This window comes from Barbatula barbatula, assembly GCF_947034865.1.
Source record: "Barbatula barbatula genome assembly, chromosome: 5".
Classification (NCBI taxonomy): domain Eukaryota; kingdom Metazoa; phylum Chordata; class Actinopteri; order Cypriniformes; family Nemacheilidae; genus Barbatula; species Barbatula barbatula.
In genome coordinates this window covers 2,995,403-3,019,234 of record NC_136769.1, presented here as the reverse complement: position 1 = coordinate 3,019,234, position 23,832 = coordinate 2,995,403, and the positions used below count along the sequence as shown (strand labels likewise).

Below are 23,832 nucleotides of genomic sequence, written 5' to 3'. Positions count from 1 at the left end.
ACCTAATGGATGTGGTCTTCAAAATGTTTCCAATGTCAAGCATGTCTGACAGAAAGCACCGAAAACGCTCTGTGCAGATATGCTGCAAGTCACTGTTATCACTCGTAGCCAGTTGCATTTTAATGGCTGGCAATAGTCTTGATATTTTTAACAGTGTTTCATGCCTCCATGCAGACCATCTGATATTATGAAACTTACCCAGTTTCACAAAGGAGATCCCATTTTCTTCACATAGCTTCTTCAGTGCAGCAGTTTTTTTTGCTCCACCTTTTTGTAAATAAAACTGCAGCAGCTTGACCACAGAGCGATTAAATGTCTCACAGTAGGGAACATTGCGATCAGCTGATTTTGCGCAATTCTCCAGTGTGTGTGCGGTGCACAGAATGTGTACAAGGGAGTCTCCAACCGCAGCAAGTTGCCGGAGCTTTGGCACAACGCCGTTGTATATACCGACGTTGACAGCAGCCCCGTCTGTGCACACAGCGACCAACTTTGTTGTCCAGTCATCCAAGCCTGTGTCCTGGAAAAGTTTCACAAGTCCGTCTGTTATGGCCTGCGCGGTTCGCTCAGCACCCAATTCAATCAGTCCAATAAAGTCCGAAGTAAACTCTCCGTTGCTGGACACAGACACAATGTAAACGATTTCCTGCTCAGTTTTTGTGATGTCCTCGGATCCATCAAAAAGCAGCCCCCAAAATTCAGCAGTCTGCAACTTGGCTCGTAACTCCCCGCTGATGGTGTGAGCGATGCTCTGCATGATCCGTGTGCCCCCTTCACGTGAATGATATGCACCTCCGACATTTACTCCTAGCCGCTTCAGTAAAGGAACATCCTCAGAATAGGAAGACATGGGACGTGCGTGTTTAGCTTTATGGAAGGCGAGGAGAAAAATATTAAACAGAGCTTGCCGCTGTTCTTCATTCAGCTTGTCTCGCCATCTGGCAAGTGGGCGACTGGACATTTCTTCTCGGCTAGCTTGTTTATTAGCAATGGCTTGCGCCACATTCGTGTGCTCCTTGCTCTTTTCATGTTTGTCAAATAAAGGATGGTTGAAATTCTTTGAGCCTTTATAAAACGCACCTGTTTTGTCTGCTAGATGTGGATTTGAGCGGCAAATCCACATTTCAGTGCGCTCATCGTTAGCTTCAAGCCACTGCACATCTTGGAGCCATTTTTCCGAAAAAAGTCTTTTCTTCGGCTCTGGCTCCAGTTGGCTTTTCTTTGTTGGTGGCGAAACGCCAAAGAAGCTGCTTAATGTCTGTTGCTTTCTGGACATATCTGACAGTAGTTGACAACCAACATGTCATGTGTAAGGTTAGAATATCGGTAAAGTACGCAAAGGCGCGTAGTAACACAAGTGGTATTACGCATTCCTGTTTTTAAATGCAAGAAAAACAATTGCCTTCTTCATATAAATAATATTTTTATCGCTAATTTATGAATGTAGTTATGAAATTATTAATTTACGACGTTGCCTCTGTGGCGTTTACAGTGTAAAATACATGCTGATGAACACAGAAATAATCCCGCTAGCCTTCTCAAACTACGGACCAAAACAAAACCGTGAACTAGGAAACTGTAAGATTATTACTTTGTCTAGATAATAGCTTTTACGAGTTGATGAGTCTAGTCGATGGAACAATCAGAAGAACCGAGCCCGGGGACCAAGAATGAAACAGACACCGAAGTACAGTTCACTCAAAGTCAAAGTTTATTCCAAATGGGTTCAGTTTATATATATGCAAAAGAGGAAGTGAGATTTGGGCTCAAATCCTTCACATTGGTGCACAGCACATATATCACACATTGTTAGTTATTCCTGTCTAGGACAATTTATTAGTGCTTGGTTATACGTCGGTGCCACTTATAACACACCATGAGATATATCCTTTTAAGGAAGCATATATCATCTAAGGAAACATATATATACCTCCTAGGTTACTTGTAACAAGAACATGCATGGGGACCATGGGATTCATGTGAACCATCAATGACCAAGATTCTAGAATCTCACAGAAACTTTAAGAGGCACTTCAAATTAAAGGTTCACAGGAACTTATACATGAAAGACAACACAATACACATAAGACAATAATGTGTGAAGTTCTGGTAGCTGTGGCCTAATGGTTAGAGCGTTGGGCTGGTGACCAGTAGGTTTCCGGTTCTAATCTCAGTGCCAGCAGGTCATGACTGAAGGGCCCTTGAGCAAGACATCTTACCCCTTATTGCTCTGCAGTAATGTGCCACTGTAAAAAAACTACTTGTAAGTCGCTTTGGATAAAAGCGTTTGCCAAATGAATTAATGTAAATGTAGACGCTCTATAAAACACACCAGAACAACACTGTAGATTTACTCTTAAAGTCTTAAAGGAATATTTCGCCCAGAAATGAAATGAAACTCATCATTTACTCATCCTGATGTCATCTTAGATGTACAGGTCTTCTTCTTTTCTTCTTCTGAACACAACTGGACTCATAATAATCTCAATCTGTGACTCTTTCTAGAGTTGTATTGACACTGAATAGTGTCTCATATCTGTCAGGATTGTGTGTTTGTTGTTTTATGATCCACAATCACACTCAGTATTGATCATCTGTCTCACATGACTGATACTGTATGATGAGAACACAAACAATCATTCACAATCTGAGAACTTAATGATGAAATACACTTTATATGAGACAGAAATATAACATGAACATGTCGACTTAAATGTGTTTCTCTTGTTGTTCTTGTCATGTTGAGTTTGTTTATCATCTCTGTTAGTTTGATCTTTTATTATATATCAGTTCATGTACTGTGATTATGTTTTGTTTCTAGAAAAGCACAAACTAATATTCTTATTATCATCATTATTGACATCATTCATGTGTAACAGACTAATATTCTCATCATTATGACATCATTCACGTGTTAAACAGACTAATATTCTCATCATTATGACATCATTCATGTGTAACAGACTAATATTCTCATCATTATGACATCATTCATGTGTTAAACAGACTAATATTCTCTCATCATTATGACATCATTCATGTGTAACAGACTAATATTCTCATCATTATGACATCATTCATGTGTTAAACAGACTAATATTCTCATCATTATGACATCATTCATGTGTTAAACAGACTAATATTCTAATCATTATGACATCATTCATGTGTAACGGACTAATATTCTCATCATTATGACATCATTCACGTGTTAAACAGACTAATATTCTCATCATTATGACATCATTCATGTGTTAAACAGACTAATATTCTCATCATTATGACATCATTCACGTGTTAAACAGACTAATATTCTCATCATTATGACATCATTCATGTGTTAAACAGACTAATATTCTCATCATTATGACATCATTCATGTGTTAAACTGACTAATATTCTCTCATCATTATGACATCATTCATGTGTTAAACAGACTAATATTCTAATCATTATGACATCATTCATGTGTAACGGACTAATATTCTCATCATTATGACATCATTCACGTGTTAAACAGACTAATATTCTCATCATTATGACATCATTCATGTGTTAAACTGACTAATATTCTCATCATTATGACATCATTCATGTGTTAAACAGACTAATATTCTCTCATCATTATGACATCATTCATGTGTTAAACAGACTAATATTCTCATCATTATGACATCATTCATGTGTTAATCAGACTAATATTCTCATCATTATGACATCATTCATGTGTTAAACAGACTAATATTCTCATCATTATGACATCATTCATGTGTTAAACTGACTAATATTCTCATCATTATGACATCATTCATGTGTTAAACAGACTAATATTCTCATCATTATGACATCATTCATGTGTAACGGACTAATATTCTCATCATTATGACATCATTCACGTGTTAAACAGACTAATATTCTCATCATTATGACATCATTCATGTGTTTAACTGACTAATATTCTCTCATCATTATGACATCATTCACGTGTTAAACAGACTAATATTCTCATCATTATGACATCATTCACGTGTAAAACAGACTAATATTCTCATCATTATGACATCATTCACGTGTTAAACAGACTAATATTCTCATCATTATGACATCATTCATGTGTTTAACTGACTAATATTCTCTCATCATTATGACATCATTCACGTGTTAAACAGACTAATATTCTCATCATTATGACATCATTCACGTGTTAAACAGACTAATATTCTCATCATTATGACATCATTCATGTGTTAAACAGACTAATATCCTCATCATTATGACATCATTCATGTGTTCAACAGACTAATATTCTCATCATTATGACATCATTCATGTGTTTAACTGACTAATATTCTCTCATCATTATGACATCATTCACGTGTTAAACAGACTAATATTCTCATCATTATGACATCATTCACGTGTTAAACAGACTAATATTCTCATCATTATGACATCATTCACGTGTTAAACAGACTAATATTCTCATCATTATGACATCATTCATGTGTTTAACTGACTAATATTCTCTCATCATTATGACATCATTCACGTGTTAAACAGACTAATATTCTCATCATTATGACATCATTCACGTGTTAAACAGACTAATATTCTCATCATTATGACATCATTCATGTGTTAAACAGACTAATATCCTCATCATTATGACATCATTCATGTGTTCAACAGACTAATATTCTCATCATTATGACATCATTCATGTGTTAAACAGACTAATATTCTCATCATTATGACATCATTCATGTGTAACGGACTAATATTCTCATCATTATGACATCATTCACGTGTAAAACAGACTAATATTCTCATCATTATGACATCATTCATGTGTAAAACAGACTAATATTCTAATCACTATGACATCATTCATGTGTTAAACAGACTAATATTCTCATCATTATGACATCATTCACGTGTAAAACAGACTAATATTCTCATCATTATGACATCATTCATGTGTAACAGACTAATATTCTCATCATTATGACATCATTCACGTGTAAAACAGACTAATATTCTCATCATTATGACATCATTCATGTGTTAAACAGACTAATATTCTCATCATTATGACATCATTCACGTGTTAAACAGACTAATATTCTCATCATTATGACATCATTCATGTGTAACAGACTAATATTCTCTCATCATTATGACATCATTCACGTGTTAAACAGACTAATATTCTCATCATTATGACAACATTCATGTGTAACAGACTAATTTTGTCTCATCATTATGACATCATTCACGTGTTAAACAGACTAATATTCTCATCATTATGACATCATTCATGTGTTAAACAGACTAATATTCTCATCATTATGACATCATTCACGTGTTAAACAGACTAATATTCTCATCATTATGACATCATTCATGTGTTAAACAGACTAATATTCTCATCATTATGACATCATTCACGTGTTAAACAGACTAATATTCTCATCATTATGACATCATTCATGTGTTAAACAGACTAATATTCTCATCATTATGACATCATTCACGTGTTAAACAGACTAATATTCTCATCATCATGACATCATTCATGTGTTAAACAGACTAATATTCTCATCATTATGACATCATTCATGTGTTAAACAGATTAATATTCTCTCATCATTATGACATCATTCATGTGTTAAACAGACTAATATTCTCATCATTATGACATCATTCATGTGTTAAACAGACTAATATTCTCATCATTATGACATCATTCATGTGTTAAACAGACTAATATTCTCATCATTATGACATCATTCACGTGTTAAACAGACTAATATTCTCATCATTATGACATCATTCACGTGTTAAACAGACTAATATTCTCTCATCATTATGACATCATTCATGTGTTAAACAGACTAATATCCTCATCATTATGACATCATTCATGTGTTCAACAGACTAATATTCTCATCATTATGACATCATTCATGTGTTAAACAGACTAATATTCTCATCATTATGACATCATTCACGTGTAAAACAGACTAATATTCTCATCATTATGACATCATTCACGTGTTAAACAGACTAATATTCTCATCATTATGACATCATTCACGTGTTAAACAGACTAATATTCTCATCATTATGACATCATTCACGTGTTAAACAGACTAATATTCTCATCATTATGACATCATTCATGTGTTAAACAGACTAATATTCTCATCATTATGACATCATTCACGTGTTAAACAGACTAATATTCTCTCATCATTATGACATCATTCACGTGTTAAACAGACTAATATTCTCATCATTATGACATCATTCACGTGTAAAACAGACTAATATTCTCATCATTATGACATCATTCATGTGTTAAACAGACTAATATTCTCTCATCATTATGACATCATTCATGTGTTAAACAGACTAATATCCTCATCATTATGACATCATTCATGTGTTCAACAGACTAATATTCTCATCATTATGACATCATTCACGTGTAAAACAGACTAATATCCTCATCATTATGACATCATTCATGTGTTCAACAGACTAATATTCTCATCATTATGACATCATTCATGTGTTAAACAGACTAATATTCTCATCATTATGACATCATTCACGTGTTAAACAGACTAATATCCTCATCATTATGACATCATTCATGTGTTCAACAGACTAATATTCTCATCATTATGACATCATTCATGTGTTAAACAGACTAATATTCTCATCATTATGACATCATTCACGTGTTAAACAGACTAATATTCTCATCATTATGACATCATTCATGTGTAAAACAGACTAATATTCTCATCATTATGACATCATTCATGTGTTAAACAGACTAATATTCTTATTCTCATCATTATGGCATCATTCATGTGTAACAGACTAATATTCTCTCATCATTATGACATCATTCACGTGTTAAACAGACTAATATTCTCATCATTATGACAACATTCATGTGTAACAGACTAATATTCTCTCATCATTATGACATCATTCACGTGTTAAACAGACTAATATTCTCATCATTATGACATCATTCATGTGTTAAACAGACTAATATTCTCATCATTATGACATCATTCATGTGTTAAACAGATTAATATTCTCTCATCATTATGACATCATTCATGTGTTAAACAGACTAATATTCTCATCATTATGACATCATTCATGTGTTAAACAGACTAATATTCTCATCATTATGACATCATTCATGTGTAACAGACTAATATTCTCATCATTATGACATCATTCACGTGTAAAACAGACTAATATTCTCATCATTATGACATCATTCATGTGTTAAACAGACTAATATTCTCATCATTATGACATCATTCATGTGTTAAACAGACTAATATTCTCATCATTATGACATCATTCATGTGTTAAACAGACTAATATTCTCTCATCATTATGACATCATTCATGTGTAACAGACTAATATTCTCTCATCATTATGACATCATTCATGTGTTAAACAGACTAATATTCTCATCATTATGACATCATTCATGTGTAACAGACTAATATTCTCATCATTATGACATCATTCATGTGTTAAACAGACTAATATTCTCATCATTATGACATCATTCACGTGTTAAACAGACTAATATTCTCATCATCATGACATCATTCATGTGTTAAACAGACTAATATTCTCATCATTATGACATCATTCATGTGTTAAACAGATTAATATTCTCTCATCATTATGACATCATTCATGTGTTAAACAGACTAATATTCTCATCATTATGACATCATTCATGTGTTAAACAGACTAATATTCTCATCATTATGACATCATTCATGTGTTAAACAGACTAATATTCTCATCATTATGACATCATTCACGTGTTAAACAGACTAATATTCTCATCATTATGACATCATTCACGTGTTAAACAGACTAATATTCTCTCATCATTATGACATCATTCATGTGTTAAACAGACTAATATCCTCATCATTATGACATCATTCATGTGTTCAACAGACTAATATTCTCATCATTATGACATCATTCATGTGTTAAACAGACTAATATTCTCATCATTATGACATCATTCACGTGTAAAACAGACTAATATTCTCATCATTATGACATCATTCACGTGTTAAACAGACTAATATTCTCATCATTATGACATCATTCACGTGTTAAACAGACTAATATTCTCATCATTATGACATCATTCACGTGTTAAACAGACTAATATTCTCATCATTATGACATCATTCATGTGTTAAACAGACTAATATTCTCATCATTATGACATCATTCACGTGTTAAACAGACTAATATTCTCTCATCATTATGACATCATTCACGTGTTAAACAGAGTAATATTCTCGTCATTATGACATCATTCACGTGTAAAACAGACTAATATTCTCATCATTATGACATCATTCACGTGTTAAACAGACTAATATTCTCTCATCATTATGACATCATTCATGTGTTAAACAGACTAATATCCTCATCATTATGACATCATTCATGTGTTCAACAGACTAATATTCTCATCATTATGACATCATTCATGTGTTAAACAGACTAATATTCTCATCATTATGACATCATTCACGTGTAAAACAGACTAATATCCTCATCATTATGACATCATTCATGTGTTCAACAGACTAATATTCTCATCATTATGACATCATTCATGTGTTAAACAGACTAATATTCTCATCATTATGACATCATTCACGTGTTAAACAGACTAATATTCTCATCATTATGACATCATTCATGTGTAAAACAGACTAATATTCTCATCATTATGACATCATTCATGTGTTAAACAGACTAATATTCTTATTCTCATCATTATGGCATCATTCATGTGTAACAGACTAATATTCTCTCATCATTATGACATCATTCACGTGTTAAACAGACTAATATTCTCATCATTATGACAACATTCATGTGTAACAGACTAATATTCTCTCATCATTATGACATCATTCACGTGTTAAACAGACTAATATTCTCATCATTATGACATCATTCATGTGTTAAACAGACTAATATTCTCATCATTATGACATCATTCACGTGTTAAACAGACTAATATTCTCATCATTATGACATCATTCATGTGTTAAACAGACTAATATTCTCATCATTATGACATCATTCACGTGTTAAACAGACTAATATTCTCTCATCATTATGACATCATTCATGTGTTAAACAGACTAATATTCTCATCATTGCGACATCATTCATGTGTTAAACAGACTAATATTCTCATCATTATGACATCATTCATGTGTTAAACAGACTAATATTCTCATCATTATGACATCATTCACGTGTTAAACAGACTAATATTCTCATCATCATGACATCATTCATGTGTTAAACAGACTAATATTCTCATCATTATGACATCATTCATGTGTTAAACAGATTAATATTCTCTCATCATTATGACATCATTCATGTGTTAAACAGACTAATATTCTCATCATTATGACATCATTCATGTGTTAAACAGACTAATATTCTCATCATTATGACATCATTCATGTGTTAAACAGACTAATATTCTCATCATTATGACATCATTCACGTGTTAAACAGACTAATATTCTCATCATTATGACATCATTCACGTGTTAAACAGACTAATATTCTCTCATCATTATGACATCATTCATGTGTTAAACAGACTAATATCCTCATCATTATGACATCATTCATGTGTTCAACAGACTAATATTCTCATCATTATGACATCATTCATGTGTTAAACAGACTAATATTCTCATCATTATGACATCATTCACGTGTTAAACAGACTCATATTCTCATCATTATGACATCATTCATGTGTTAAACAGACTAATATTCTCTCATCATTATGACATCATTCACGTGTTAAACAGACTAATATTCTCTCATCATTATGACATCATTCATGTGTTAAACAGACTAATATTCTCATCATTATGACATCATTCACGTGTTAAACAGACTAATATTCTCATCATTATGACATCATTCATGTGTAACAGACTAATATTCTCATCATTATGACATCATTCATGTGTTAAACAGACTAATATTCTCATCATTATGACATCATTCACGTGTTAAACGGACTAATATTCTCTCATCATTATGACATCATTCATGTGTTAAACAGACTAATATTCTCTCATCATTATGACATCATTCACGTGTTAAACGGACTAATATTCTCATCATTATGACATCATTCACGTGTTAAACAGACTAATATTCTCATCATTATGACATCATTCACGTGTAAAACAGACTAATATTCTCATCATTATGACATCAGTCATGTGTTAAACAGACTAATATTCTCTCATCATTATGACATCATTCATGTGTTAAACGGACTAATATTCTCATCATTATGACATCATTCACGTGTTAAACAGACTAATATTCTCATCATTATGACATCATTCACGTGTAAAACAGACTCATATTCTCATCATTATGACATCAGTCATGTGTTAAACAGACTAATATTCTCATCACTATGACATCATTCACGTGTTAAACATACTAGGCTTGTTTGAGATAAGCAAAATCTGCGCAGAACCGATCACCGGTGATCACCGCGAGCTGCATGCCGGTTAGAAAAGTGTCCGAGTTACGTCCGCCTCGCTATGATGTCATGCTGACGTGTGCCAAAAAACTCTCGCGACGGCGAGACGGCTGTGTCGGATTGAGCAGTCGAGCGCAGTTGCTCTCCTCCGACTGCGCTGTTCAAAAGCATGATGGGAAACGACTGACTGACGACACAGCTTCATGCTCATTGGCTGAGAATGTCAACTGACACATTTTCTCTTTATTCTAAGAATTAGATTACGCATCTGTTAATTTATATTTACATGCAAACTAAACAAAAACAAAACACGCCTAGTGAAGTTAAGAATTGGGACGTGCGTTTATTTTATATTTCTCTTCATTAGAATTCTTCCTTGTTTTAATTTTCACTTTATTCTATTGTATGTTTGTGTGAATTAATAAATCAATACATATCTAATACATATCTAATACATATATAAATGGACTGTTTAGTCATTATGGCTCATCTTTGTGTGGTTTCATCTGAGAAGTGTCTGGGTCTTAAAACAAGGGAAGAAATTCTGAAGAATGTTTGCTACAATACAGTTTTGACTTGCATGGTATGGAAAAATACTATGGACGTGAAATGGTGGCAGAAACCTGCGTGTTATTAAATATGATAAACATTTGTTATGACCTCTGTCTCTCAAAAGCAACTTGCTATTTACTTCATTTACAATTTGTTTATACAATCCTTGAAAATGTGTTACATGTTATTGTGTTGTTTATTTGTAAGCTGTTTATTTGTACATCATTTGACAGTACATTCAGTGATTATTATTGTAACCATCTTCATGTAAAAACAGTGGTATTTCGATTACATCCACTTCGTCTGCGATAAAAAACGCGAACGCGATCTCCTCCACTGTTCACGTTTGCAAGCGACAAAACAGCGAGATTCACGAAGTGTCCGACTTCAAAGGTCTTTTTTGACTCCTCCCCTTACTGCAGCCGCCTACTCTCACCCACATTTCAGGCGAGGCAAGGCGCATCTCAAACAAGCCTACTAATATTCTCATCATTATGACATCATTCACGTGTAAAACAGACTAATATTCTCATCATTATGACATCATTCATGTGTTAAACAGACTAATATTCTCATCATTATGACATCATTCACGTGTTAAACAGACTAATATTCTCATCATTATGACATCATTCACGTGTTAAACAGACTAATATTCTCATCATTATGACATCATTCACGTGTTAAACAGACTAATATTCTCTCATCATTATGACATCATTCATGTGTTAAACAGACTAATATTCTCCCATCATTATGACATCATTCATGTGTTAAACAGACTAATATTCTCATCATTATGACATCATTCATGTGTTAAACAGACTAATATTCTCATCATTATGACATCATTCACGTGTTAAACAGACTAATATTATCATCATTATGACATCATTCATGTGTTAAACGGACTAATATTCTCGTCATTATGACATCATTCATGTGTTAAACAGACTAATATTCTCATCATTATGACATCATTCATGTGTTAAACGGACTAATATTCTCGTCATTATGACATCATTCATGTGTAACAGACTAATATTCTCATCATTATGACATCATTCATGTGTTAAACGGACTAATATTATCATCATTATGACATCATTCATGTGTTAAACGGACTAATATTCTCGTCATTATGACATCATTCATGTGTTAAACAGACTAATATTATCATCATTATGACATCATTCATGTGTTAAACAGGCTAATATTGTCATGATCCTGCCTCTCATTGTCTTGGTTTTCGAGTCTTGTGGTCATGTCAGTTCCATGTGTTTTGTGTGGAGAAAGAGCATTGTTTTGGTTTGAGAAGCCATGCTCTCTCTCCGGTGTCACGTCCTTTAGCCCCGCCCCCTTGTTTCCCTGTTAGCAGTCAGTGTTAGTCTTGTCTCCAGCCCTGATCTAGCTTTCCCTTAGTGTTTCATCCATGTCACCTGCCGCCACTCTCCCTGTGTCATCAGTCCTTGTTAGTGTTTCCCTTTATCTAGCCCCAGTTTCCGTCTGTCCCTTGTCGGTTCATTGTCATTTTGTCATTATCGTACCTCCTCACGTCACCTTGTTGGATTATTCCTGTCTATGGATTATCGTGTTTGTTCCTGTTCTAAATTTGTGGATTTTGTTTATTTATTATTCAAAGGACTTTGTTTGTTTTGTCCCCCTTGTGGGAAGTTTTAGTTTACATTTTTGTCTTGTTTTAGTTCATGTTTTTCCCATCGAGGATCTTTTGTTTAAATAAAGTTTTGTTTCTTTAACACGTCTGCCTTCGCTTGGGTTCTGTCCACACAACCGTGACAAATATTCTCATCATTATGACATAATTGACGTGTTAAACAGACTAATATTCTCATCATTATGACATCATTCATGTGTTAAACAGACTAATATTCTCATCATTATGACATCATTCATGTGTAACAGACTAATATTCTCATCATTCATGTGTAAAACAGACTAATATTCTCATCATTATGACATCATTCATGTGTTAAACAGACTAATATTCTCATCATTCATGTGTAAAACAGACTAATATTCTCATCATTATGACATCATTCATGTGTTAAACAGACTAATATTCTCATCATTATGACATCATTCATGTGTTAAACAGACTAATATTCTCATCATTATGACATCATTCATGTGTTAAACAGACTAATATTCTCATCATTATGACATCACTCATGTGTTAAACAGACTAATATTCTCATCATTATGACATCACTCATGTGTTAAACAGACTAATATTCTTATCATCATGACATCATTCATATGTAACAGACTAATATTCTCATCATTATGACATCATTCATGTGTTAAACAGACTAATATTCTCATCATTATGACATCATTCATGTGTTAAACAGACTAATATTCTCATCATTATGACATCATTCATGTGTAACAGACTAATATTCTTATTCTCATCATTATGACATCATTCACGTGTTAAACAGACTAATATTCTCATCATTATGACATAATTCATGTGTTAAACAGACTAATATTCTCATCATTATGACATCATTCATGTGTTAAACAGACTAATATTCTCATCATTATGACATCATTCATGTGTTAAACAGACTAATATTCTCATCATTATGACATCATTCATGTGTAACAGACTAATATTCTCATCATTATGACATCATTCATGTGTTAAACAGACTAATATTCTCATCATTATGACATCATTCATGTGTTAAACAGACTAATATTCTCTCATCATTATGACATCATTCATGTGTTAAACAGACTAATATTCTAATCATTATGACATCATTCATGTGTTAAACAGACTAATATTCTCATCATTATGACATCATTCACGTGTAAAACAGACTAATATTCTCATCATTATGACATCATTCACGTGTTAAACAGACTAATATTCTCATCATTATGACATCATTCATGTGTTAAACAGACTAATATTCTCATCATTATGACATCATTCATGTGTTAAACAGAATTCTTCATATTTTAACAGTGAATGTGACTCTGGATGCTGATTCAGCTCATCCTCGTCTCATTGTGTCTCATGAGGGGAAACAAGTGAGATGTAAAGACAAACAACATGAAAGAGAGAAGAATGAAGATACAGGACAAAACAAGTTTGATGAATGTCTCTGTGTTGTTGGAAATGAAGGATTCTCTTCAGGGTGTTTTTATTATGAGGTGCAGGTGAAGGGGGCAGATAGATGGTGTGTGGGTGTGACCAGAGAATCTGCTCAGAGGAAGGGCCGGTTCTTTCTGAATCCTCAGAATGGATACTGGACTGTGTGTTTGAGATACGGGCATTATTGGGCTGGTGAGAATCTTTCTTTTCTTTATCTGAGTGTGAAGCCTGAGAGGATCGGTGTGTTTGTGGATTATGAGAAGCGTCGAGTCTCATTTTATTATGTGAAGTCCATGTGTCATATTCACTCTTTTACTGATCAATCTTTCACTGAGAAACTATATCCTGTTTTCTCTTTGGGTTATGGATCATATACCAGCTCTGGTTCACTCATCATCTGTGATCGCTCATGAGATCTGATAAATATCTGGGGCCCGTTCTTCGTACGTCGCTTATTACATCCGAGATCAAAAGACACATCCAAGATGACATCATCGTGCTAATCATGATCCGGCTAATTGAGTTCTTCGAACACACCTGTTGTTTATGATAAGTATCGCTGGATTGAGTTATCTGAGATCATTGCGCGTTCTTGCGTTGGTTTAAAAGGGGATATGTATCGATAGTAGAAACAATGATCAGCAACGCTGTGATTGGCTGTTCAGCATGGCTAAAGAAAACGCCCAGTTTTCCTCTCAAGCAGAACAAGAGCTTTTAATGGAAGGTTATGCCCAATTTGAACATTTAATTCAAACAAATTAAATGCATAAATGGTGTCCATGTCAGATGTTTCTATCACTTTCTACAGTATGTATTTTTGCATTTTTTATTTATTTCATATTTACTTATGTCAAAGCCACCACGGGACCCACTAGAACATGGGAACAAGTAAATGTGAGGTACAAGAATATTCTACAAAATGGTAGCCTTTACTTCTTATACAGTCCTTATGTAAAAAGCCACTGTTAAATTATGTGTCTATTTATGACAGCCACAAAGAAAAAGGCTGAAAGATTACAGGTGGTGGTGCACCCCCACAATATACCCCAGCAGAAGAGCTGGCCCTTGGGTTGAATTCAAACCGACCCGTTGTGGAGGTAGCTCTTCCTTATCCCTGGGGGCAGCTCTTCCTTATACCCAAAGCCAGGGACCAGTAGCAGCAACACCTACATTACTGTTAGGCTAAATGAGCTTTTATTTCTCTTAGTATACTGTAAAATGGTTTGTTGCTGCATTAAATGAATTTGGTACAGTCATTTCAAATGTTTGTGAAAGTGAAAACTAATAAACTTTCTTCATATAAAATATGTTGCCATGAGTAATTGATCACATTATTTTTTTACAGTGTAGTTAATTGTAATGACATTATTTCCCCCCCCCAAGAGTGCAACACATTGTAATACCCATTTATTTCCATTGCACGTCCTGTGAAGAAATCCTCTCAGATGACTGTCCTTTGGAGGAAGAACCTGTAAGTGCATAAATAACTTAACTATAATTTGTATATAATTGTGTACCTACTCTTTCTGTCTGCAACATGAGTTGCAGGAGTCCACACCTAGAGAAAGGTCTACAGAAAGGCTCACAGAACAGTCTGCACAAAGAACTGATACAGAGGTGGGCAGTGTTTTACTTTTGTCTTTTGTTGCATGAGGCATGTTTTGACCCTTTTTTTCACAAAATTACACAGGGTGACATCCGTTCCCTATATAAACGACATCTTTAACCAAAAATAGAGTATTTTAAGGTGAAAAAAGAGAAATAAGAGGAGAAATTGAACTTGACAACTTGAAAGAGAGAAAAATTTCACTGGAGATAGAGTTGCTTCAGAGTAAGTGCTAATACACTATTTCACACATAGTAGTATTGCTGACTTTCCATAACTATCTCTTATTGCAGGCAAAATATGACTTGCTGGCTTTTCTTTATAAATAATCTTTTAAATAAAACTCAAGAAACTAAGCATATTTGTCTTGTCTTTTATTCAGTAAAAAAATGGTGTTCCACAATTCTGTCCCGTGCAGCTCTGCTACTAGGTTGGTTCAAGTGCACTGGCTGGAGGTCATCATCAGGCTTCACCCCACCACAGGGTTCCTCTCCTTTCTGATGGTGGCAATGTTATGCAATATGGCATATGGAACAATTATGTCACAGGCCCTGTCAGGTGCAACCCTCAGACTTTTCAGACACTGACATCTTCCCTTTAGTTGCCCAAAGGTCATTTCAATGCTTGTCCTGGCTAGAGCTGCATTGTAACGGGTTTGTGGTCCAGGGTTTGGCTCACGGAAGGGCGTTATAAAATACTGCCTGCAGGCATAGCCCCTGTCTCCAAGCAGGATCCCGTCACAATCCCCTGTATTGTCATGATTCTGCCTGCTCTTGTCTTGATTTTCTGGTCTAGGGGCAGAATCATGACAGACCCACGTGTTTTATGTGGAGAGGAACATATTATGGTCAATCAGGACATAATATGCGTTCTCTCCTGTCTCGTCATTTGGCCCTGCCCCTCTCGTTTCTAGTATTGCTCTCCTCCTGTGTCGCATTACCCACACCTGCCCATCGTTATCCCCTTTGTTAGTCTCCCTATATAATACCCTCTTGTCTATTGTCTTGTGCTCGTTGGTTGTACAATATCCCTTGCTTGTACTCCTTACTGTGTCCTTGAAGCCTTGTCAAGTCAAGTAACGTATAGTCTAGTCTTAGTGTTTTATATTGAGTTCTTGTTGAGTGTTTAGTAGTCCGTTATCATATTTGTTATTGTGTACTGTTTTGTTACTCCCTCGTGGGTTTTTGTTTTTGTTCCTGTTTTATTATTTATTAAAGTCTTGTTAACCCCTTCATCTCCTGTTGCCTGCGCTTGGGTTCGTTCTCTGTGATTCCTGACAGAACCAACGAGCCAAAGCTGAACCCAGCAGACAGATTGGAGGCAAGGCGAGCGATCCAGGCTCGTCGCCTCCTGGGTTTACGTCAGGGACACTCCGACGTATTGGAGTTTGCGGAGCGTTTCTTTGAGGTGGCAGGGGAGATGGTCCACAGTGAGCAGGAACAGATGGTCCTGTTCAATGGCGGCCTCAACCAACCTCTAGCGGGGTGGGAGATGCAAATGCTGAGACCGCTGGGCTTCACCGACCTTATCAGGTATGCCATGAATCGGCCGGAGCCCAGGGTCTCCGTTCAGCCCAGTTTCCCCCCCCCCGCTGGCCGCCATCCCCGAGGGCCGTACCCTGCGAATCGGGGCTGTGGGCCTCTCCTCGCCCTCTGCACCCTTCGACTCCTCCAGCCTGGAGCAAGTCATGCTCCCCACCGCTTCTCCACAACCGGCTACACCCACCGTGAGCCGGTCGAAGAAGAAGCCGAGGAGGGGCGTAATGTCCAAGCCGAAGCTCCAGCCAGAGGAGGAGACCGGGACTCAGCCCAAATATTTTTTGGCGAGGCCTCCAATCCCGGGCCGCCCGTGCCCTTCTCGTCATTCCTTCAGCCGACCACCAGGCGGGTGGCTCGGCTGAAGAAGAAGAGGCAACGGAGGGCGGGTCGAAGTCCGGTGGTCCCGGTGGTCCCGTCAAGTCCGGTGGTCCCGGTGGTCCCGTCAAGTCCGGTAGTCCCGGTGGTCCCGTCAAGTCCGGTGGTCCCGGTGGTCCCGTCAAGTCCGGTGGTCCCGTCAAGTCCGGTGGTCCCGTCAAGTCCGGTGGTCCCAAGTCCGGTGGTCCCAAGTCCGGTGGTCCCAAGTCCGGTGGTCCCAAGTCCGGTGGTCCCAAGTCCGGTGGTCCCACCTGCACCCAGTCCAGAGTCAAGTCCTGCCCTGCCGGCCTTCCAGCCGGCGTCAAGTCCTGCCCTGCCGGCCTTCCAGCCGGCGTCAAGTACTGCCATGCCGGCCTTCCAGCCGGCGTCAAGTCCTGCCCTGCCGGCCTTCCAGCCGGCGTCAAGTCCTGCCCTGCCGGCCTTCCAGCCGGCCTCAAGTCCTGTTCTTCAGCCGGCCCCTCCCAGAACCTCTGGGCCTTCGCGCTCTCGAGCGCCGCCCCCCAGGGTGTACCCTGGTACTCCGCGCTTCCGAGCGCCAGGGACAAAGACTGTTCCCCCTTGTGCCAATCCCTTCGGATTTACCCCCCTGGACTCTTGTGTTCCCCCCATGAACTCTTGTGTTCCCCCACCCCCCCTCCCCTGTTTGTTATTTTTATTATGTCACCCCAACCCATTGATTATTCTTGCCTGTCTGCCTTTGTTATTTTTTACCATGTTTTGTTGGATGTTGTCCGTTTCCCAGTCAGTCTTGTCTCGTTAGTCTGCTCCTTTGGTGAACGCCAGGGGGCGTTCATTAAAGGGGGGGGTCCTGTCATGATTCTGCCTGCTCTTGTCTTGATTTTCTGGTCTAGGGGCAGAATCATGACAGACCCACGTGTTTTATGTGGAGAGGAACATATTATGGTCAATCAGGACATAATATGCGTTCTCTCCTGTCTCGTCATTTGGCCCTGCCCCTCTCGTTTCTAGTATTGCTCTCCTCCTGTGTCGCATTACCCACACCTGCCCATCGTTATCCCCTTTGTTAGTCTCCCTATATAATACCCTCTTGTCTATTGTCTTGTGCTCGTTGGTTGTACAATATCCCTTGCTTGTACTCCTTACTGTGTCCTTGAAGCCTTGTCAAGTCAAGTAACGTATAGTCTAGTCTTAGTGTTTTATATTGAGTTCTTGTTGAGTGTTTAGTAGTCCGTTATCATATTTGTTATTGTGTACTGTTTTGTTACTCCCTCGTGGGTTTTTGTTTTTGTTCCTGTTTTATTATTTATTAAAGTCTTGTTAACCCCTTCATCTCCTGTTGCCTGCGCTTGGGTTCGTTCTCTGTGATTCCTGACACTGTATAATGGAAAATGCAGTTCTGTTAGGCTCAGCATAATACTGTGTATAATACCGTGAGCTTGAAATGTTTGTTCCCTTACCACGTTCATATAATGTGCATAAATGTGACTCTCTGAAAATTCTTGAGTCATGTACTGATCCTGGCCATTTTGCTTCCACATTGGTGACATGGAGCATTGAGTCACACACCATCGAAGAGATTTTAGTCAGTCAACTGCATACTTTTTGATTTCATTACTTTTTTCCATGAAATAATCTGGAATATTATAAATTGTAATAGTAATTTACCTGCACATTTACACTATGAACGCCCTTTCGCTTCACAAAATCCCCCTCATTATATTTATATTTTATAATTATAAAATTATATTTTGCCTGAGGGGGCCTTGATGGGGACATGTGTGCAGTCTATGGCACCAATCACGTTAGGGAACTGTTATTCATACTTATTGGCATGGTCATGATTGCATGTCATTAACAATTATAAATGTACTTGCAATAGCTAAAAAATCCTGCGGTTTTAAGTGGCTTAGAAATACAACAAAAACCCCTAAAAACTGCTTGAGCGCCAGGTAAAGTTTGCGAATGCACACAGTCTGTGGTGTTGTTAAAGCCCGACTCCTCCGTGTTAAACACGTAATGTGTGGTTCCAACAAATGAATGATGTAAATAACACCCTTACGAGAAATACGGTATCTCTCAACAATGACGCTATCGCGCTGCGCTAAATGATCCTGTCTATTCATTCGAAAAGCTCTGCGAATTATACTTGCACCTTCCGCAACAGGTTGCTGTCGTATAAATGGACAAGACATGGCTGCGACAGACTTACCTATCTCCTCCGCTTATAAAGCCGCAATCTAATCCTGTTTACATAAAGTAAGCCTGCTCCCGAGCAGGTTCAAGCTTACGGACCTGTTGCTATGACAGCAAGTCCAGGATGAGCGTCCAAGAACCGAACAATCCAAGATCATGCCAAATCATCAACAATCAAATCCAGCTAACCGAGTTAGCGACGTACGAAGAACGGGCCCCTGATCTGAATATAAAGGGAGGAGAGAATAACAGACAGAGAACAGAATAAACATGTTCATGAACAACAGGATCTTGAGATTGTAAATTCTGGTTCAGGATTAAAGACGAGGAATATAAACTCATGACTTCAGTTTGTCTTTATTCATGTTAAATGGAGACAATAGATGAATGTGTGTGTGAGACTCAACATTATATCAGTATATGAGCACAGTTAAGAACACACTGTGATAAACATCTGTGTCAATCTTTCACTTTTACTGTTACTTCATAAATCATCTCTTCAATGTGTTTATTCTTCATTACTCTTTTGTCTCTTTCTTAATTCTTCATTAAATCTACAGCATGTTTTCTCCCAAACATTCACTTCTGTTCAAAAGTTCAGAGTCGCTCATTCTTTACATTTGAGGATAAAAGTAAACTTTATAAACTAGATTAACACACATATTACAAAAATATAAATGAAAAGTAATATTTTATCGTCTTCAGACTTTGTGTAAAATGTGCTGAAAAGTTTTCTCGTCATTTTATCAAGCAGTTTCTTAAAGGGATAGTTCACCCAAACATATATTTCTCTGTGTTCATCACAACAAAGACATTTAAACAGAAACTCAAAGTTGAGTAAACAATGACAGAATGTTCATTTTTGGGTGAACTGTCCCTTTAAGGATTCACACTGACATGCTTTTAGAAACATTAAAACTCTTCAGGATTAAAAGACTTTTATGGTTACTGGAATAATCTCAGTATAGTGATCAGATGTGTATGTATTGTCACTTTGTGAAGTCCTCTGAAGTCCTGATGAAAACATTATTGTGTTGAATCATTCTTTACTTTAATAAAATTGTTTTAGTTCGTGTGATGAGTTTTGCTTTTCTTCAGTTGAGTTTCTTCTGTCTGATCATCACCTGCTCAGTGTTTCTGAATCTGTTCATATTGTTTTGAGTTTATTTTGTGAAGTTCTGTGACGGATCTCACTGCAGTTTATTTGCTTTTATTGTTCCAGATTCACTTCATAGGACTTTGTGTTATAATCTCAATATTTCAGCACAGTTGAGTTTCCCAATAGGACATTTGACAAATCTGATCAATCTGATTAAAACCAGCGACTGGAGAGACGGCTGACAGGAGGGAATCGACCGAAAACAGATTAGATTTATTGTTCCAGATTATATTTGTCAAAGTTTAAAGTTTTTATTGTAATTGCATTGTGATGCTGATTCTGAATACAAATAACAATAGATCTTGATTCATTATGTTAAACATATTTGTCATGTTTTTTTTTACTTGTTACTTATTTTTTCAGTTTATTGATATTCATTTGATTTAGTCTGTTTAAATAGGTAATACAAATGGATTCATTACAATCGTGTATGTCAGACTATAAATAATTAAAGTAATAACACAGAAATCTCACTTCATGTTGTATATCTGAGCCTGTCGTTTATTTATCTTTTGTGATATTATGTGTTTTAACTGTTGTGTTTTATGTTCCTAATGGTGTTGTTTTATTTTAAACATTTAGATTTTCACATCTTTTATTCATAAAATAGCCTCCAGATGCCTGTGAGTTATTAAACAACTGTATCTGTCTGAAGTGACGTCTGCTTCAGAATAATGACAGATTATTTTAATGAATTCATTGAAGTGTAGCTCAGATCATTGAGAAAAATATCCGTACCTGCAGAAGAAATGTCTTTAATTCTTTATCTTCATTTCATCTATTGTTTAGATAGAAAAGGAAACTTACAGAAGAAACTGAAAATATAACAGTCGAGCTACAGCATCTTTCTGATCTAATGGGATCTAAACTAACTCTGTGCTCGTCCCCGGATACAAAAACTGTGTCATGATCTATAATGTCAAATGCAGCTTTGATCCATGTTAGACATCATTTATAACTTTAACAAGCACGTGTTCTGTGTTATAATAGAGACTAAATCCTGACACATTTTATTTGTTGATGTTATTTTCTGCAGGAATGGACAAAATTGAGTGAACACAACTACTAAATTCTTCCAGATTTGAGATGGATCTATAGTTTGATAAATCACTAGTTGTGTTTTCTTCATTAAAGGTTCATAAGGGGCCAGTTTGAGATGTTTTGGCACTTGATTCAGAGATAGAGAGACGAGTTCATAATATTGAGAAGATGTTCTCATGCTTTCCCATCACTACTGAAGTGTATATTTATACATTATTAGCTTTCCTGTATCTCAGTGGTAAGAGTGTTAACAACGCAAGGTTGTGTGTTAGATCTCAGGGGATTGCAGATTTAACATGTATAGGATAATGCAATGTAATGCAATGTAAGTCGCTTTGGATAAAAGCGTCCGCCAAATGCATAAATGTAAATGTTAACAGTTTCAGGTGATGTCTGTTAATCTCGCTGCTGAACTAAATAACATTGGATTGATTTGGATATTGTGTTTATATTTATAATATGCTTTTCTTATTAAAATTACTTTTTTATTTTGATGACAATAAATACATTTTCTTCATTTAAATAAATCAGTTTGTTTCTTTTATGAGACACTTCTGCCGCCTGCTGGACAAACATGACATTAATTTATTATTGCTCAAGATAAAAGTCCCTTTAATCTGTGTTCTGTGTTTATTTATATGAAGCAGTTAGTAATCTGAATTTACTGAGACATGGTGACCGGTTGCACAGATCTGTTTTACATTAATGGATCATCTTGAGTGTCCTTCAAAAACTGATCTGAACTATTTGATAAGATTGTTTTATTTAAGATCTTAACACTGGCATTGCAAAAACAATGTTCATGCGTTTATGAATGAATTTATGGACAAATTGTTTTTTGGCCCAATCTGTATTTAAAATAGACAGAAATATAACATGTATAAAAACAAGTTTGCACAAGTTTCTCACATAATTCACTATTTCTATTTCAATAAATAATAGTTTTCTATGTTTCTCTGTGAAGTTTTCCTCTCAAGTCATTGTTTAATGTAATTCAAAGTTATTGAAGGCAAACAAAGTCCATAAAACATTGTTTTCTTGTTAAGCTTGACAGATATAATCTTATGTAACTTGTTTTACTGTAACAATATTAATTAAATATATGATTTGAATGCATTACTACTTATATGAAGCGTAACTTCTACACTGGAAGTGAAGATTAGAGACACAACATGATCACAATAAGATTCTGTCTTATGGTTTGGTAGATTTGTACCTTTTACAACTAAACATGAGCTCATATACTGATTTACTGGTCTGCAACATTTACTTCTTAACCCGATATATTCATTCAGTGAAGCATAAACTTATTTCTTTAAACTTGTTTAAGTCTTAAATGCATGAAATAAATCATTATTGAGAGCGTCATGTTTATAAACTCATGTGCCCCAAACTCATGGATGTCACAGCAGACTTTCAGTGTGAAATCATTTGGTGGTGAATTTAAATTGTCGACCATTTTTTTGGTGCAGTCGTCCAGTCACCACCAGGCGGCGCTCTTCAAGTTAACGGTCCGTGTATAGACGCAGCGAGTCACTCGTGAAAACTATTTTATTGGTAAATAAACTAACGGGACTGTAAGTCTCGCCTCTTAGGGGGAAATTCAAACACTACCCTGGAAGACTTAAGAGCGGAGGAATCTTATTCCCGCTCCGGTGCTT

The 23,832-nt window shown here is 36.1% G+C and overlaps 1 protein-coding gene across 1 annotated transcript in view; it reads left to right on the top strand.

Moving 5' to 3' along the window:
- The window catches only part of LOC306893691 (butyrophilin subfamily 1 member A1-like), a 31,298-nt gene extending 15,699 nt beyond the window's left edge, over positions 1 to 15,599 (top strand). The window contains exon 9 of the mRNA XM_079455642.1: positions 14,170 to 15,599. Within this exon, the coding sequence (XP_079311768.1) occupies positions 14,170 to 14,711 (542 nt within the window). The 3' untranslated portion in view covers positions 14,712 to 15,599. The remainder of the gene's footprint in view (positions 1 to 14,169) is intronic.
- The last annotated feature ends 8,233 nt before the right edge of the window (positions 15,600 to 23,832 follow it).